Source organism: Podarcis pityusensis (genome assembly GCF_964106645.2).
Source record: "Podarcis pityusensis genome assembly, chromosome: 7".
Classification (NCBI taxonomy): domain Eukaryota; kingdom Metazoa; phylum Chordata; class Lepidosauria; order Squamata; family Lacertidae; genus Podarcis; species Podarcis pityusensis.
In genome coordinates this window covers 38,746,342-38,766,018 of record NC_138031.1, presented here as the reverse complement: position 1 = coordinate 38,766,018, position 19,677 = coordinate 38,746,342, and the positions used below count along the sequence as shown (strand labels likewise).

The 19,677-nt window shown below is 44.3% G+C and overlaps 2 protein-coding genes across 3 annotated transcripts in view; both read right to left on the bottom strand.

The window, feature by feature from the left end:
• LOC308481328 (DGAT1/2-independent enzyme synthesizing storage lipids-like) overlaps positions 1-19,677 on the bottom strand; it is a 63,231-nt gene that overhangs the window by 31,297 nt on the left and 12,257 nt on the right. Inside the window, exons 1-3 of one of the 2 annotated variants that reach the window (XM_081013639.1) lie at positions 3,604-3,756; positions 3,057-3,428; positions 830-994 (exon numbers count right to left, since the gene is read on the bottom strand). In XM_081013639.1, coding sequence (XP_080869765.1) covers positions 830-994; positions 3,057-3,156 — 265 coding nt within the window. In that variant the 5' untranslated portion in view covers positions 3,157-3,428; positions 3,604-3,756. Of the gene's footprint in view, positions 1-829; positions 995-3,056; positions 3,429-3,603; positions 3,757-19,677 lie in introns of those variants that run through there. The other variant, XM_081013640.1, reaches the window with a different exon arrangement.
• Positions 16,092-19,677, bottom strand: part of LOC308481304 (DGAT1/2-independent enzyme synthesizing storage lipids-like) — a 33,314-nt gene continuing 29,728 nt past the window's right edge. Inside the window, exons 6-7 of the mRNA XM_081013594.1 lie at positions 17,957-18,096; positions 16,092-16,284 (exon numbers count right to left, since the gene is read on the bottom strand). Of these exons, the coding sequence (XP_080869720.1) occupies positions 16,180-16,284; positions 17,957-18,096 (245 nt within the window). The 3' untranslated portion in view covers positions 16,092-16,179. The remainder of the gene's footprint in view (positions 16,285-17,956; positions 18,097-19,677) is intronic.

Below are 19,677 nucleotides of genomic sequence, written 5' to 3'. Positions count from 1 at the left end.
GCCACGTGTGTTTGAATGCAGTCACATGGGGGCATAAAAGCTGTGTGTGGGAGTGCTTGATTGGCCATGTGTTTGGGTGGGGCCATCTTTTCTGGGATCTGTGTGCAGATTTGGTGATAGGTTGGACTTGCTATGAAAGCCACAGACATGTCTTTGGGGCTTCACTTGGGCTTCTGCCCTTTTCCTTAGGTGTAGCTCCCATCCCGTCCCAGCTGCCACCCAGTGGTGTTTGAATACAGAGGATTTTGCGCAGGTGGTTTGCTAGTGCAGATGCTCCCAAGCAGAATCCCATACTTTGCATTGTTCTTTCCAGTAAGGAATATCCCATCTTTACTAATGACTGAACTTTGCAAAACTCTTTGTACTTGAGGAAATCATCAACTTAGACACCCCAAAGCCAAGCCTTGCCCTGTTCTGGTATTAAAGTGAACAGCAATTATTACATGAGAGCTTGTAGTCATAGCATAGGAATCAGATGACACATTATCCAGATTCCTCAGTTTTTAGATCTCTGGGGAAGAATGTAGACAGAAAAGCATGGCATTTCTTCATGGAGACCATTTCTGGGGAGTCAGTTGTAAATTGGAAATAATTATTCATCCTGCATTTTCTCTTTTACTAGCAAAGACTTGGTGCGAAAGTACCTTCATCTGCACTAACTAAACTATTTCACCTGTTGCTGCTATTTTATTTATCAATTGTTTTTAGCTGCTTTCCTGATATACAGTTTTATATTTTAAAGCATTTTTTTCGTAGCTTATAGCATTGTTTTATGTCATATTTTACATCTTTTATGTAAGAAAGCATGATTTAAATTTAAATAATTTACCTGGTATCCAATATGTGCCATGATGAATTAATGAAAAGCACCCTCTCCCCGTCTCTAAAAAATATCTAGCCACAAACAAGGCATAGCCGAGAGGAGCAACTCCATGATGATAAATAATAATCCCTGGTCCTTTAGGGAGATTTTCCATGCCAGTAATTTCATAACCTGAAAATAATACAAAATGCAACAAAGAAATATCGCAAAATTATTGGAGGAAATCAGTGTGGTTCAGAAAAAGAAAGAAAGAAATTTAAGATCAACTTAAAAGCTCTGTTATATGCTTTTGAAGCTGGAGGAGACTCTTGAGAGTCCCATGGACTGCAAGAAGATCAAACCTATCCATTCTTAAGAAAATCAGCCCTGAGTGCTCACTGGAAGGACAGATCCTGAAGCTGAGGCTCCAATACTTTGGCCACCGCATGAGAAGAGAAGACTCCCTGGAAAAGTCCCTGATGTTGGGAAACATTGAGGGCACAAGGAGCAGGAGACGACAGAGGACGAGATGGTTGGACAGTGTTCTCGAAGCTACCAGCATGAGTCTGACCGAACCGCGGGAGGCAGTGGAAGACAGGAGTGCCTGGCATGCTCTGGTCCATGGGGTCCCAAGGAGTCGGACACCACTAAATGACTAAACAACGACAATATGCTCCAGCATTCTGGATGCTAGGTTGTCATCCACACGGATCAAGACTTTCTCTGTGGTGGTCCCTTAATGAATGAAGGGATTTCTCCTCTCGTGGAATGTTCCTTCCTTGCTTCCTTTTGAGCACAGGTGGAAACATTTTTGCCCAGTCTCTGAGTGAGCTAAAACTGTGTTTTGCTGTTTTAGTCTACTTTAAGCTTTTATATAGGGTTGAGCCCTTGATACAGTTTAATATGTTGTTATAGTAAACTAAATTTTTCTGAGACTTTTTTAATTTAAAGAGTAGTATCCCCCTTCTGTACAGAGTGTTACCAATATGAGTGCTATCCAGGGCCTGGAGAATATTTGTTCCCCGTCCCTAAGAGCTCCAGCTTCAGGCATCTTCAGACCATTCTCTGAATCACTTTCTACCAAGTGAGAAAGCTGTTTCCTAGACACACACACCCTTGACCATGCCCTAAGTAGCTACACGGTCTCATCCTTATGGCCCAAACTTGGTTTTAGTCATGTATTTCTGATTTAAGTTTCAACACTTACAGTAACATGAGACCTGTGAGAAGCATTGAGAACATATAAAGAGTCCTATGGATCAGACCAAAGGCCTCTGTATTAGACCATCCTGTTTCCCGCAGTGTCCATCTAAATTGGTAGCCATCACCACATCCTGTGCTGGCAAATTCCATAGTTTGTGTACATACAGTGGTACCTCAGGTTACAGATGCTTCGGGTTACAGACTCCGCTAACCCAGAAATAGTACCTCAGGTTAACAACTTTGCTTCAGGATGAGAACAGAAATTCGAGGCAGCCTGCTGCAGGAGTGCATTGGAGTCCAGAGATCACAGTTTGACAGCCGGGTCAGCCTGGCAACAAATGGAACTGCAAACCCATTGGGAACTCAGTTTTGACCTCCATAGCAACTATAGTGGTACCTCAGGTTAAGAACTTAATTCATTCTGGAGGTCCGTTCTTAACCTGAAACTGTTCTTAACCTGAGGTACCACCTTAGCTAATGGGGCCTCCTGCCTCCGCTGCACCGCCATGGTGCGATTTCTGTTCTCATCCTGAAGCAAAGTTCTGTAACCTGAAGCGTCTGTAACCCGAGCTACCACTGTACATAGTTGCTAATTGTGTCTCTGTGAGGGGTAAACAAATTCTCCAGGTTTCTTTTGGAGAAGAAGCATGCTTAAAATGTGGTTTAAATGTATGGTGCTTATGCAGCCACCAGCTGACCCTTTCTTTTGTAATCTGACTTATCTATTTATTTTATCATTTATTGAATTTATATACCACCCTATACCTGGAGGCGTCAGGGCGGTTCACAGAACCACCTTAGTTTCATACTTCATAAAATGCTTTGTTTTTCTTATTACATAAATAAATAGCCATGCCTTTATTTTGATCCCTCTGTAGCCACCCCAAACTTGTAGCTGTTGTGACTCTGAGGGGGGTTCAGAGGTCCAGTCCTGATTCACTGTGGCAACTATTGTTCCATTGCTTCAAGCCTGAAATTCTGATCCTCAGTCCTATGAAATTATAGTGACTCATAAGGAAGAATTATTGCTATGAAAGAAACTTTTACTCACCGTGCCATATCTTTCCATATATATCTGGAATATGAGTAAAAAATTTCCTTGGCTTTTTCCAAATTTTGCTATCAGTACCAGTTTCTTGCTGCTTATTCATCTTGTAAACATATAGCCCAAATCAGCAAGCACAGCCAGCCAAATATATATCTATCATTAATGAACAAAGCAAAATCAGAAGCTTACGAAACCACCAAGGGTGAACCACTAAGCTCGGGTATTCTTCTAAATAAGGAAAACTAATCAAGTTTTGCAGCATTTGAGTAAACCAGCTCATTGTTTCCTGATCTGAAGCACCAAGCGTATGCCAATGAAATAAATATATGAAGTGAAATTTTCTTCAGTTGTGATGCTATTTCCCCCACTGTTTACCTGGAAAACAGAAAATTCAGTACATTGGTTTGATCTGTATGGTTTGATCAGTATGGTTTCAAATAGAATGAGAGACTTTGATGAGATTCCTGCATTGCAGGGGGTTGACTAGATGATCCTTGGAACCCTTCCAACTCTACACTTTACGATTATTTGAACAAAAACTTTTACTTACATTCCTGGTAAGCCTAAATTGCCTTTAATTCAGTCACCTCTCTCTGGAAGCAGCAGAAGTCTTGTCTGGTGCACTTTTTCGTAGGCCCATTTCCACCCCTATTGCGACATGTCCCTTTATGTGGCTGTTTAAAGAGACTCTGTTGGGTGTGCCATCTGAATGAGGAAGCGAAGCATTGTGAAAAAGAGGGAGTGCTTAGATTGCCTGCTACTTGGAAGTTGTGGCCATTTGTAATTAACGATAACTGATGAGATCACATCTACAATAGCAGTCATATTGCACGATAACGTATTGGGTCACAGAAAACCAGTTATTGATTAAGGAGTAAAGGTAGGAATTGTGACAAGATATGCATGTTAAAGGATCATCCTGCAATACGTAAACCTTAGTAACATGTCATGTTTACAATATTGATTCCTAGCACTGTAAAAGCTCTTCCATTGGACCTGCCATCTAATTCTACAGCAGCATGTGCATGTGGATTTCATTAACACCTACTAGGTTTGAATACTGAATCTCAAGTAATCATCCTCAGTAATCAATCCTACTCTAATTAACTTGACCAGCTACTTGTGCTCTAGGCATTGTCTAAGATCTCCAATACCATCTGTTTGATTGTTTGGTTAAATTCTGCCATGCTGATTTTTCTGCAGGCAGCTCATCAAAGAGCTTCTTCACTCGTTGCTCCTGCAGTATGCTTTGCTTTCTCAGGAGCTCCAGAAATTCCAGGCTGACATGCTTTGACATCAAAGGGTCTCCAGCTTTCAGTACATGTTCAATATTGTCAGGTGGGGGTGGAGGATCCATGTCCAGCATGCATTCGTCAGTTATGTCAGAGCAATACTGTAATCACATACACATATGGTGGTCTTAACATTTATTTCTCAAAAATACATGAAAGTGATATGAAAGTAGCCAAGACAAATGTGCCACGGAAGCCCACCAACCCTTGCAAAGGCCGACTAGGTAAAGGTTCTATCCGGAGAGCAGGACAAACTCTTTCTTTGAATCCACCTTGGTGTCGTTTTGACTTCCTTCCTCCTGTCCAGGAGGAACGCCGACCCAATCAGTGAACTCCAAAAAGGCTACATTTCTTGTTGCATTGGCCGGGAATCCGCGTTCTCTGAGGAGAAGGACGAAGAACCGAGACGTCACTGCTAAGCGAACAGCTGGGTCGGCGTTGGTGGCTCCAAGCGCGCATCCTGCCATTTATAGGGGGAGCCCCCCACGCCGTACCTGAGTGGGGACGCAGCAGAGATGGAAGAAAGAGACAGCAGCTGCACGGGGAAAAGGGTGCCCAAGGAAAGGGAAAGGTAGGCTCCACAGGTTGTTTTGTGGGAGTCATGGGTCTGATCAAGCCCCGCCAGTAGGAACAGTAGAGTGCTGCTGGGTTTAACCAGTAAAGAGCAGTAGTGTGCCACTGGTTTGCCGGTAAAAGAGCAGTAAAAGTGCCACCGGTTTTGGGAAGTTTGTGGGTAAAGGGGATTGGGGAGGTGCATGGGGTTTGTATGTGTATGGGGTTTGTATGTATGTGTATTTATTTGTGTATGGGGACACTCCAGTGAATGTTTTGAGTGGATGAGACGTTGGGGTTCAGAGCCACTCCACTGACAAAGCGAAGTGTGGTCCTTGTAAGGTGTGGTTCCTAGCGATGCGAGTCCGTCTACGCCACTAACAGGACGCGGAGAAAGGTGACTGGGTGAGAAACAACTCTAGGTGGACGGAGTGTCTCGGGGCTATGGGGAAAAACAAAAAACAGAAACAAAACAAACAGCAAACTGACCCCCTTGCAGTGTTTGTTCTTTTTGGACAATTGGAAATGTCAAGCTACAGTTGAAAAAAACCCTTTAAGCTCCTTTCTGTATTCTGGCAGTAACCAACACAGGTGCGTCCAGTTGGCTTGTATTGTATTGCCAACACGTGGGGTCCGGGAAAAAGAGATATATGCTCTGCCAACGCGCAAGAGGCACCAGGAATAGAACCCTGCATGAAGGGGTTCCCAATTCTGCCACATCTACTGTGCTACATCTTAGGGGGTTGGGAAACAGACCTTAAAACACCTAGAATCTTGCAGAGTACAAGTATATAAAAAAAGGATTATTTGGTCTCTAACATTAAAAGTGACATGAGTTGCTCATGAGGTCAAATTTTATATTTTCATGCTAAAGGTGGGAAGGTTTCAATTACCAATACAATCATGTAATCATGTACTGGTTTCAGAATTTCAATGTCATCAATTCACTGTGCTTTGAGCTATCTGGTATCTTAATATTTTTGTTAAAAGTTTGTTTCTTATTGACTCTGTTGCATAGGTACCCTGGGTGATTTAGAAACCACTTGTTAAATGTTGATCAAAAGTAAAAATGTACAAATGTACCCCTGCAATGTGTGTGTGCTAAACACAGAAAATGGGGCCAAAGAACACTCAGGAAAATTACAAAATTACTAAATACAGTGGTGCCTCGCAAGATGAAATTAATTCGTTCCGCGAGTTTTTTCGTCTTGCGATTTTTTTCGTCTTGCGAAGCACGGTGTCGGGAAAGTTTTGGAAAAGCTTCAAAAATCACCAAAGTCTTCAAAAACCTCAAAAAAGGGGGGTGCTTGGGAGGGACGGAGAGGCGGGCGTGGGGGGAGGCGGGGCGGAGGTTGCTGCCTGAGCCCCCGGGATTGGTTTGGCTCGCCTTGCTCCGACCCTTTGCACTACAGTCGGCGCCGTCTTGCTGCTGCTGCTGCTGTCGCCGCAGTAGTCAAAACTCCTACCGGCCTAAAAGTTGTCTGGTGCAAAATCCCTTCTGCAGCAGCAGTCCAAAAGAAAGCGAGAGCGCCAGCCAGCCAGCTGCCCGCCGCGGGCAGGAGGGAGGGAGGGAGCGTCGGGGACGGTGGATGCCTATTGCCCCTGTTGCTGCTGCAGCCGGCCAGCCAGCCAGAAGCACGCGAGCAGAGAGGGGTGCATCCAGCCCGTTAGAGAGGAGCGCGGGGCGCGTCCCTGGTGGCTCCCGAGCTGACCTTGCCTGGCCCGGCACCTTCCGCGCTGCCAAAGGGCGACTCACCTGCTGCCTGCGCTGCGCCGGGACTAACTCGAGTGGGGCGAGGAGAACACACACTCGCGCGCACACACACCGAGAGGCAAACTTGCTGCAGCCATCGCCGTCGCAGGGTTGGAAAGCGTGGAGATGCAGGTAGGGGGCGCCCCTCGCAGGGCGAGCGCCGGAGGGCCCAGGCTGGCGCTCTTGTCACCGCCGGGGCGCTGGGGGGGGGGAGAGAAGGAAGGAGCCCCGTCCGAAGAGCCCCGGAGCCTGGCCTCCCTAACTGGGAGTTGTGGGGAGGGAAGTGTGCGCGCCTTGCTATTTTTCGCCGAAACAAAGCTCCCTCTCCCTCAGAACCCACCTTCACATGTTCTTGCCCCTACGGAGATGCACACCGCATGCTATGAGTTGCTCCTCGAAGTCAAGTCGCAACTGTATTAACGGTTTTAAGAAAAAGGAAACAAACTTGCAAGACGTTTCTGTCTTGCGAAGCAAGCCCATAGGGAAAATCGTCTTGTGAAGCAACTGAAAAACGGAAAACCCTTTTGTCTTGCGAGTTTTCCGTCTTGCGAGGCATTCGTCTTGCGAGGTACCACTGTATTGCATGGCATGCCAGCCCCCAGTGCATGAGCAAGAGTACCTGTGGCATTTTTTAAACATATGACCTGTTTTTGTTATCATAGAGGTGGTTCTGTAAATTTGACATACTTTTACAGGTAGCAGCAAAGGGAATTTGCAATATTTGCAGACCTGTGTTTTAAAACTTAAAGGGGCAGGCAAGTTAGATTTTATTATAAATCTCAGCTCAGTTTAAAATAAGGATGAGCACACTATTTGATACCAAAATTGATTTTTGCATTACCTTTCTTCTGATATTTTTGATATTTTTGAAATACTAAAATTTTTATTTAGAAGGGACGAACAATTGTGTCCCGAATGTTATGGGGAAGGTGTTGAAGTAGTAAGAGCTGGAGAAGGTAGAGGGAAGTAGAAAAGAAGGTGAGAGGTAGAGGGTAGAGAAGTGAGAATGTTGGAACAGGAGAAAAGTTGGGTAATGGGCTGTAAAGACGGTTGAGTATGCTGATGAGTATTAATGAAAGTAATATATTAAGATGATGTCAGGGCTGCCTCAAGTCTCAGCTCACAAAAGACCAACACCAATTTCTTCTTATATACAAAAGTGTTTATTGGAGTTCATTGTTTGCTTCACATCCGAGGCGCGCAGCCCTACGTCTGTTACGCTTAGACCGTTGAAGTCCCCTCTGAGTCAGTCCCTCCCCTGCACCAGTTTAAGAGGCTTGCGCTGCTCCACCTCTTCCTCTCTTTCCTTTTCCGCAGGGTCTTCCTGCCCGCTGGGGTTTCGCCCCTCCTGGATTCCCCTGACGCGGAATCCCCAGATTGCTCTTCCCCCCTCCTGCGGGCTTTGGGACCTGGCTCCTCCTCCGGGCTCCCTGTACTTCCGCGCGCCTCCACATTTGAACTTGGCGCGCGCGCCCAACCTCTAACCTTCCTTTTGACAGTTACACTACTCCCTTCACTACTCCCCTCCCCTTCCGGGAGGGTGGCTTGCTCCGACCTCCCTCCCTTCTCTGCTGCCGGAGCTGCTTCCCCTGATACACTGGAACCTCCACCCCCTTCGCTGCACTCTGGCGGGGAGGCTGGTCCTGACGCCCAGCTGCCACTTTGGGATCCCCCGCTGGCCCCCTGCTCCTGACACGTCCCCCCTGGGGCTCCCCTGGCCTTGACCACCGGCGCCCCCTTCTGGGAATCCTCTGATTCGCTGGAAAGACTCATGGAATCTCTTGAGTCATTGTCATCCTCTTCCTCGCTGTCCTGGGATTCATCCCCATCGCTCTCCATCTCCTGCCTACCCTGTGCCTCTGTCCCTGAACCCCTGACAGATGATATTATTGAGAGAGAGTTTACTAAATATAGTAAAAGCTGAATTGCATAAAGGCTGTGTGTGACCTGCGACACACTTAGTCAAAGTCTTGCATGTGCTGTTAAAATGCACTCAGATTATTGGTTGAGGTTTTCATGAGTAAAAACCAGCTTTTAAAGAATTAAGAATTAAGAATATAATATATTATAGAACAGCCCTCTTTTTGGCTAGCTGGACAGCTAACCATCCATAAATTAACAGCAAGAATAGGGAGCTGGAATGTTGTTTGTGCTTTTTTTTTTTTTAGTATGTCCCTCCCATGAAAGATACTCCTTGGACATCTATTAATTGAAAATTGAGATGGCTCTGAGTGTACATGGCAGGAGAGGTCTTAGGCAAAATAATTTTTATCTCCCTGTTCACATTAGGCTGTGGAAAGTGTTCCAAAACAAACATCTTATATGAGAAAAGGAGATATTGAAGCTCTTTGTGTTGATTGAACCTCCAAAGTTGTCAAATGCATTAGCAGAATCAAAATGTTGATAGACAAATACCTCAATGCTTATTGATACAATTACCCCCCCCCACTAGAGGACTAGTGGGTAGATCCAACCCAATATTTGTGTGTTGATAATGTCTACAGCTTCAAAAGCAAACAAAAGCTCTATTAGAGGCTTTTTCCTTCAACTATACAATCTCGCAGGAAGTGCAGAGAAAGTGGAACTTGGGTTTTCAAACCAAAATGCTAAGTAAAACAGAATATTGTGAACACTGGCCCAGCTGAATGCAAAAGTGCATTATAATTTGTATGTCTGAATTACATAAATGTGCAGAATTTTATTATTACCAAATATGGTTACACTGACACAAATTCAGGCACACTCCAGTTTAATATTCCTGTAACTACTTGATAAGAATTTTGTGTGTGTGAATTCATGTAGGAAGAGTGTTGGGGTGAAATAGCAAATGTGTGTATTGGGAAACTGGGACCTTAATTCATAAAGCAAATAACACCAAGCAAGCTTTGTCATTCAGCAGAATACTCTTAAGATACAGTGTACACAAAGCTACAGTGATACACAAAAGCTACAGAGCTTTTCTCTAGTGTAAGATTTGTTTACATTCTCTGTAGCATACGCAAGCAGGACCAAAAATGCAGGAGGAATCAGATGCCACTCATTTTGAAGTAGGTGAAGGTCCCACTGCCTGTATTCGTTCGTTTGTGGTGTGTGCCTTTCTTTGTGGTTTCAAATATGAAAGTTATCAGGCACTTCTTCTTATCAGGGCTGCTGATGTCATATGCTTTCGTAGCCTTCTCCGACATGGTGGTGTTCCCTAAAATGTTCCTAGTGCTCTAGGTCAGATATTTAGTTTCACATTATGAAAAGGAACAAGCAGGAACCTTTCCCCTAAACAGTGTCTTGGTACCTGCTCTCTCAACCCACCCCCCCATCTGCTCAGCATAGGATTGAATTAAATAGATATGCAAAAAGTTGAGTTGCACTCTGTCTCCTTCTGTGTGTGATATATACAGATGCAGAAATGAGTTTATATTTAGTCAGCATGAGTTGCTTATTCCTCCTGTTTAAACTGTTATGAGATGTTTTCTTGTAAGAAAATTCAGCCACATAGCAGGTATCACATAACCTATTGTTAACTGAACCACCAGTTAATTTTAACTGAACCACTGTCTCAAGCCAATTAAGTACATGAATATGTATATCAAGGATTAAATTATTTGCAGATAAAATAAAATAATAAAAGGGGGAATCTAGGAAAGACTGTCCTACAGTTTATTTAAAAGGTCAATCAACTTCCAAATGCAGCCCAACAGAACCCCCTTTCACAGTGAATATTCTGCAGAAAGAATTTAAAACAGAAGCATATCTTAAGAGGCAAAGGTAGGATAATCACGATAATATGCTACCTTTCGAGAGGATCTCATTCTTTTGTGATTTAATCTCTGCCTGCAATTTGTGTGTATATGCTACAATCACATTTAGCCCTGGAAGAGAGCCAGCATTTGGTACATGGTTTGTTTTTTTATGTGTTTTTAAGCTTTCTGTTTGTGTGAATGATTTCAGATGCCAGATCATCACCTGTGTTACCTTGTTAACGTACTTCATCTTTCTCTCTCTCTCTCTCTCTCTCTCTCTCTCTCTCTCTCTCTCTGTGTGTGTCTCTCTCTCTCTCACACACACACAAAAGGAGAGAGAGAGAAACATGAGAAGGGAAAAAATAATAATGATGTTGGGATTGAAGAAATTTAGAAAGGACTTAAGAAAAGGAGGTGAAGTGGACAAAAGGACAGTACAAAAGGGTGTTTCAGCATATAAGATCATATAGCGATAAAGTGGGCGTAGCGCCTTTGGTCCTGAGGGCAGCAGAGTACAGGGATGGGAATTGGCTGAAGAAACAGAAGGCATTAATGGGGTAATGGGGCCCTTTGGATGTCCAGCAGTCCTTTGTTGGGCTCAAATTGTCGTTTTTGTGTGTGTGTTGAATATATGCTATATGGTGATTTGTGAACCTAGTAGGTATCCAAAGCCATTTGCACATGGCGAAATGTTTTTATCAAGGTAATTTTATCAAGGTAAACGGCCTTGGTCCAGTATACCTGAAGGAGCGTCTCCACCTCCATCGTTCTACCCGGACACTGAGGTCCAGCACCGAGGGCCTTCTGGCGGTTCCCTCACTGCGAGAAGCCAAGTTACAGGGAACCAGGCAGAGGGCCTTCTTGGTAGTGGCGCCCTCCCTGTGGAACGCCCTCCCACCAGATGTCAAAGAGAACAACAACTACCAGACTTTTAGAAGACATCTGAAGGCAGCCCTGTTTAGGGAAGCTTTTAATGTTTGATGTAACATAGTATTTTAATATTCTTTTGGAAGCCACCCAGAGTGGCTGGGGAAACCCAGCCAGATGGGCGGGGTATAAATAATAAATTATTATTATTATTATTATATGTTAGACCCTGATGATGACCAACCCATAGCCTATTTGTCTGAAAAATTAACCACTACGAAACAAGGTTTGCCTCCCTGCATGCGAACAGTAGTTGCGGCTGCCACTCTGACTAAAAGAGAACTGACACGTTCACCTTTGGACAAGAAACCACATGCATCACTCCTCATGCTGTGCCAGCATTGTTGGACATGAAAGGAACTTATTTTTCTATCCCAAGCAGAGATGATGAAGCGCCTAGCAGCTGACTTATACTACTCATACACGCACAGTTGCAGCTTCGAGTTACTGCGGCTCTTAACCCGGTTACGCTACCACCTATGGGAGAGGATGGGCCTCCAACACCTGACTGCATATATTCCAGCAGGCCTGATTTGAAGAATGAAGCCAACCCCAGGCAGTATCAGATTGGACGGCTACGACTGATCTATGCAGCCTCACGCTTCTCCTCACCGCATCAGCTGGTGCCACCGCATCAGCTGGTGCCACCCCTGGAAGCTGGCATCTCTACGCACGGCAGAAGAATCCAGTGTGGACTAAAAGAGGACATTTTATTTTCTTTCCCTTTGAATATATAGCTTTGTGGGAGGTACCCCAGGTGTTAGAAGAAGGAGGTATTAGGAAATAGATATATCCCTGTGCCCAAATGATGCAGGTAGGGCTGTGGGGGGACATGGTTTTAGCCGGGATGGTAGTCTTCTGATTTCTGGCCATCGCCGCGCCCCACCACTTAAGGTAACCCAGCGGCTAATGAGAGAATGGGGTGCCCGCAACACGCAGAAATGGAAGCCTATTCTGCAAACCCGAACCAGTTGCACGGTCTGCACCCGAAACCTCTCACACTCTGTGACCTACAGATGCTTTGGGAGGAGTACCCCTCCTCCCTGTGCCTTGGAATGAGTCCTAGTTACGGCCCTGATTTTGGCTTCCGCCGGATTTTGGGCTGCGTTAAATTTGACAGAAGGAGCCTGTGGCTTTAACATCCTTGACCATGGTGTAGCTATTCGGCACCTGGCAACAGAAAGAGAGAAAGTAGCCCATGCTCCTGTGCCAACCAGGAAGGGATGGGACATGTCTTGGTTGACTGAGTGGCTTCCAAACCTTGGGTGGCTTAGAGGACTTGTAATGATGTTAATGGACTAATCTTGCTTCTTTTCTGCTCCTGTATACCCTGCTTAACGCAATGCCTGCAAAATATGATGCATAAAATGATGTTACGAACGATTCGGCCCCAGATTACAGCACTGACACGAGAATACCGGCCAGTACCTTGGGACGAGCCGAAAGGCTGTCCAAAAGAAGAGTAGGGAATGAAGGAATGGGTTTCCAAAACCCAAAAACTGACTGTGCAGGCAGTTTTAAACTGCACCAAAATCCCTATTTTTCCTTAGCTAAAATGCATAAACTCAAGCCGTTGAGTAAATCCATAACAAGAACAAAGCTCTCTCCCTTATCAGTCCGTGGCGGCAATGAGTGACCTTGCCAAGTTCCAGTACAGCAGGGATGATGCGTGTGTGCCTTATCTTATGTGCTGACCACAAAGACGTGCAGACCCACACCTGGGAATAACGCCAGAGTGTGTTCTCGGAAATGGTGACCTCTGCCCACCAGATAAGAGTAGGAAGAGGAAGATCCTTTTATGGTCAGAAGTACAGGAAGGAAGATCCTTTTATGGTTGAGAGTACCAGAGCAGGAACATATGTGATGTCAACCTGCGTACGTAGGCTGACGTGGTTGGGCTCTTAGGGGAGGAGTGAGAGGGTGCCTGGAGGATATATAAACTGCATGAAACCTGTCATTTCTTTGGACTTGCTGGGGACTAATCACGCAAGTGCCTTCTGCTATCTGGAGAGCAGAATAAACTCTTTCTTTGAACCAACTCGGTGTCGTTTTGACTTCCTTCCTCCTGTCCAGGAGCAACGCAGACCCAATCGGTGAACTCCAAAAAGGCTACAGTTACATACACTTCAGGTTACATACGCTTCAGGTTACAGACTCCGCTAACCCAGAAATAGTGCTTCAGGTTATGAACTTTGCTTCAGGATGAGAACAGAAATTGTGCTCTGGCAGCGCAGCAGCAGCAGGAGGCCCCATTAGCTAAAGTGGTGCTTCAGGTTAAGAACAGTTTCAGGTTAAGTAGAGACCTCTGGAAAGAATTAAGTACTTAACCTGAGGTACCACTGTACTACAATGGCAACAGAAACTGAGGAGGAGGAAACTGGCAGGCAGTGGCATCCCCATGTCATAAGTGTGAAGGCAGACAGGAAGGGCCTGGCAGAGGGCAGATTGCCGTTTTATCAGTTTTAATTGCACAGCCTGAATTTGGCTCATCTACCCTAATGCAACAGCTCCCACTGGCCAAATGGACCCTTCTTCTACAGTCTATCTCAACACACCAGGATGTTTTAGAACTAATGGCTTTGGACAGGGAAGCAACTAAGAAAATGAGAGATTGCAAACAACTAGAAGGATCAATTTTCTTTTATCTTTTTATCATTTTGCTGTTCCTTCCTTTCCTTGGCACAGGCTATTCATGAGAAGCCAGCTGCTTCTCCAATATGGAGGTAAGATGGTAGTGAAGACAGCAGAAAGAATATGGGAAATAACTGCTTCAAAATTTTACAACTGGGATAAATCATTTCGGGTATTCAGATATATGACTGGGGCAAGGGGTTATTTTTTTTGTAATCCAATAGCTGAGGGTTTTGTGAGGGGAACAAACCAGTGTATTGCAGTGGGGAAGATAGTGGCAAGGTTGGTGTGATTTAAACACATCAATGGATCCACTCCACTGATCCTGCTTGTTTGTTTATACCATGCTGACCGCACTGTGCCTTTCCAACTTGCCTTTCCCCCTCTACCTCCTGTTGAGCAGCAGTACCCCTTCACACTCTGGCACTGCTGTCACCCATCATTGTGCAATGCAGTGTCATGTAAGAAGATGTGTCCTGCAGTTGCTGTGCCTCCTTAATTGCTAGTTACACCCACACCCCCAACTATGCTGGCGTGGTTTTGAAATGGGCTGGTACACCCCATTAAGGTGATATCCACCCTGCATTGTTGAAACTCTCACTTGAGAACTTCAATCAATGATGCTATCAGGATTACAAGAATGGAGCGACTTCTGAATGAATACCACACAAAAATTGCAACAAGTATGATTGATTTCCCATAACTGCTTACTTGAATATTTTCTGTATATATTTCTGCAGCTTCCATTATTCTTGCATCATTATTTTAGTAAAAGGAACTAGTCACTTTGAGGAATTTTGTCAAAAAGCAGGATGTGAATCTAAATAAATTAAATAAGCCATTTAAAGATTAAGAAGCATACTGTGACCAAATTTTTACTGTATTTTTCGCTCCATAAGATGTACCTGACCATAAGACACACCTAGTTTTTAGAGGAGGAAAAAAAGAAGAAAAATATTATGCACAGAGCGTGTAAGTGGATCTCGATTTTCTTGCTTTAACACAAGCAAAGCAAGAGCTGCTTACATGGCTTCTGTTTCGCTTTGCACAGCTCTCACTTTGCTTCCCCTTCCCTTCAGAGGCATCCCTCAGCTCTTGACTGCAGCCACAGTTGAGGCATCCCTGTTCCATTCCAGTGCTTTCGCTCCATTAAACGCACAGACATTTCCCCTTACTTTTTAGGAGTAAAAAGGTGCTTGTTATGGAGTGAAAAATATGGTATTTCCATGGCACAATCTATGTCCATGGCACCATGCAAATGACCATAATACTGTGAGGCATCATCAAGAATATCTACCTCCCAGCTCTATAATTACACACCCAGTGATTTTCAGATCTAAAGCTTGGCCTTTGTTCACAGGGCCATACATCATCTTCAGAAACAAACGCCCCCAAAATTCTTGACTCCTGATCAGCCTACTCTGGTATTCATAACTGAGGCTATGGAAGAAAGAAATCAGCTAAGATGGGAACTTGAGTCTTTCAGGAGCTAAAAGATAAAGAAGATTGCCTTTCTCTGTGTATGTGTGTATAAAAGCCTAGTTGTTCCAATCACTCTGGGCAGGTTAGAACATAAAAAAACACAGCAACACATCATCAATTAAAAACTTCCTGGTGCAGGGTGGCCTTCAGATGTCTTCAGAAAGTTGTGTAGTTGTTTATCTATTTGACATCTGATAAGAGGGTGTTCAATGGGGGGGGGGGGAACGGTGCTACTGCGGGGCGGGCACCAGACCCAGATTCATAGCTGAGTTGGCTGTTTTCGTTAGATGTATTCTTGTTTTCTCTACTTTTCTTGCTATAGGTTTAAAAGGATTTGCATTATAGCGCTTAAATCTTGGAGCACCCTTTAATAAACATAAAAGAAGTGCCACTGTTTTAATACAGGTGATTTATAGACAGTACTCTTTCACATGTAATATTATTTCATGTTTAGTTAAACACTCGCCTTCCTGTTATACTCTTCGATTCTGCCTCTACTAGTGCAAGTTCCCCAAAAAGGGGAATACTGGGTGTATTGCAGGATAGGGCAGGAAAGCACTTGTACGTCTTCAAAAACGTAGGACCTTCTGCACACACAGCAGGTGCTGAGCTACTGAGCTAGGGACCCTTCCAAATAATTCATATACAATCCAGCAAAATACTGTGTATATCAACTTAGCTTTAATAACATAATTATTAACACTTCCCATTACAGACACCTCGTCAGAAACACTGCAACTGTTTTATATGGACTAGTTAGCTTTGTAATGCTTATCAAATCGTTCTGAAAGAGCTCCTAATATATTTCCTGGCCTTCTTTGGTGTTTATCCCGAAGATTTTCAAGTGCAATCTTCGCCTGTTGAAAGAAAACCAGAGGAATACATTGTGTTATAGGAATAGATTGCAAAATAGGTATTCACAGTTATTAATATCTGTGAGGAAAAAGGTAAAGGGATCAGAACCAGAGGCAACCCATTTATTCCAGCTATAGAAGCACAACATGTGACTTCTTTCTGGGATACACAACTGACTTTGTACAGGGAGATGTGTTGCATGAGAGTCCTTGTCTCTCAACCCTCAAAAGTGGCTTCTTCAACATGGAGGGTTGGGCCAGAGCAGCTAGGGTGAGGAACCCTCCACTAGGAAACTGCTCATTTCTCAGTGAATCCAGCCCACTCTCTTTATGTTTACCAAGGGCACTGTATGAGAATGGCAGAGAAACAATCAAACATATGTGCCTTGGCCTGCTTTGTACACAGTAGTTACCTTGCATGGTTGTTACAAGTTAAGATAAAAGGAGCGAACCTCAGGACAACCAAGGCATAACCCCTTGCAGAAAGAAATTTCTTATCTGCCCCTTTAAACAGGCAATCAAAACCTGAAACTTGATGCAGCAAGAAAACAAGCAGAAAGTGCTTGGAGAAGAATCAGGCATACTAAACAATGTTCCAACCCCATTCCCATCAGCCACCAGGACCCTACATGCTCCTCCCCTTAGCCCCCTCCCTTTGAGAGTCAGATTCTCATGTTTTCCTTGAAGAAGGGCGGAAGTGTAACATCCCCTGCAGGAGCAGTTGGAATAAGTCATGCAATGTAATACCATACAAATGGTATCTGTGTTTGACCTTGTCTTCAGTGAAACGGCATCTCATATAGGAGCTTGCTGATGCATGAGTAATAACAAATTACAATATATGTGTTGCAGGTTCAGATTTGATAGCTTGGTAGTTGGGCAGGAATCATGGCACCGTTTAACAACGCTGTATCCAATGCTCTCTTAAACACGCATCAGTGTGTACATGGAACACATATCAACGTTTACAATAAATTGTCTTCCTCTTCAAAAATTAGCACTAGGGTGGCTTGGAGGTACCTTCTGAGGCAGATTCTGGGGCCCATAGTGTAGGGTTGCCATATGTTTGGGAAATCCCAGACGTGTCCTTCTGGCGCCATCTGGGGGGTTTCTTTTTTCAATTTTAAGGAAATATCCGAGTTGGGGGGGTAAATTTGTGTGTGAGCTGTTTCGGGCTCCTACGTGAGTGGCTCTGGTTCTGTTTTGCGCATGTGGGCAGCTGGGGTGGGGAGAGGGCAACCTCCCCCCCCAAAAATCTCAACTTTCTGACCAATGGCACCAAAGAAGCTCAGCTCAACAACTTTTTATGCAATTGACCAAAATTTTCATCAGGAGCAATTAGAATAAGATCTATTATTTGATTATTGATATAAACCTCCAGAATGTATTTTGTATGCTCAACCCTAATATAGTGGGAAGAAGAAGTCCCATTGCATGAGTAGATCTCTCTTTGTACAGCATAGTTTTCCCCCCATTTAATTAGTCTCAACAAGTTAAGGAGAGGGAAAATTGAGTGATGGGCATAATGCACAAAAGTATATATAATGAACCCTATATCAGGTCATATAGAATGAGGAAATCAATATGTACAATAAGATTTAGAGCTGAAAGAGAGAAAAACCAAGAGGAAAAGAAATATTCTGCTTTTAAACTTCCAAGTTTAGAGTTAACTTACTCTTTCAGCCAGCTCTACAGCTGTTATATTTGGATCATATGGGATGGGTTCTCCAATAAATGTCCTCAATTTCACTGGAAACCCTCCGTAAATGGGACGCACCATACATTGAGTTTTCTCATACAGCCATTTTGTCAGCCCTGTGTATGAAATGGAAGAAGATTCTGAAGGAGAGCGACACCATATCAAATCTGAAATTAGTTGACATTCTCAGTGTTTAGCAATTGCAATAAATAGGAAGAGAGGAAGAGTTAAATAATATGAGTGCTTGGGAAAAGAGATACAGTGGTACCTCGGGTTACGAGCGCTTCAACTTATGTTTTTTCGGGTTACGAACGATTGTAACCTGGAAGTAAGTTGTCCAAGCTCTCGGAGGACTTGCCTCTCGGAGGCAAACCCAGACATCGGCGGGGCCTACGGAGCTCTCAGAGGCCTCCGTGAATGCAGGGAACCAAGCCCCGACATCTGTGATGCCAAGAGCGGCTCCGTGAATGGGGGGAATCAAGCCCCGACATCCGCAATGCCTAGAGCAGCTCTGCGAATGCCAGGAGCCAAGCCCTGACACCCGCAGTTCCTGCAGAACTCCACAAATGCCGGAAGCCAAGCCCTGACATCCATGGTGGCTGCAGAGGCTCTGCGACTGGGCTCCAGCCGCAGGAGCTCTCTGAGGCCTACACAAATGCTGGAAGCCAAGCTGACTGTGATTGTGGAAGAGGACCCTGAGCCCCCTCCAAACAGTGAGTTTGGAAATAAATTTTTTTCATCTAAAATACTAAAATTCATCATCTGGAACGGATCAATCCACTTTCCATTACTTTCAATGGGAAAGTCTGCTTCAGGTTAAGAACACTTCAGGTTAAGTACAGACTTCCGGAACCAATTAAGTACTTAACCTGAGGTACCACTGTACAAGATATTCAGTCAGCTCTTCTCAGCTCTTTGCAATCAGTCATAAGTTGTGTACAATAGACTGCAGAATATGGTATGTTTCCTGTTCAGTTCCCCTCCATGTTAGGGTTGCTCCCACATTTATCGATTATAGCTTTCTGTCAAATCTACTAGAAAACTAAGCAAGGGCATGTTGACTCAGTACTGAGGCAGGTAGCACAGCTTTTGCAGATAAGTGGACATGGAATAAAATCTATTAAGTAAAGGTAAAGGGACCCTTGACCATTAGGTCCAGTCGTGACCGACTCTGGGATTGCGGCTCTCATCTCACTTTATTGGCCGAGGGAGCTGGCGTTTGTCCGCAGACAGCTTCCAGGTCATGTGGCCAGCATGACTAAGCCGCTTCTGGCGAACCAGAGCAGCGCACAGAAACGCAGTTTACCTTCCCACTGGAGCGGTACCTATTTATCTACTTGTACTTTGACGTGCTTTCAAATTGCTAGGTTGGCAGGAGCAGGGACCGAGCAACAGGAGCTCACCCCGTCACGGGGAATCGAACTGCCGACCTTCTGATCGGCAAGTCCTAGGCTCTATGGTTTAACCCACAGCGCCACCCATGTCCCTATAAAATCCATTAGTGAGCAGTAAATAGATATTCTTTTTAAAAGATCATTCTATAGTATTAAAATGTATATTGCCTGAGATCTCTTGATTAACCAAGGTATTTAACTTACTTGTCTTTCCAATGGTCCTGTATGCTTCACAAATGTTTTGTGTAAAAATAGGGATGGTGGGCTAAAAAAATAAAAGATGAAACGAACATGAAAAGAAAG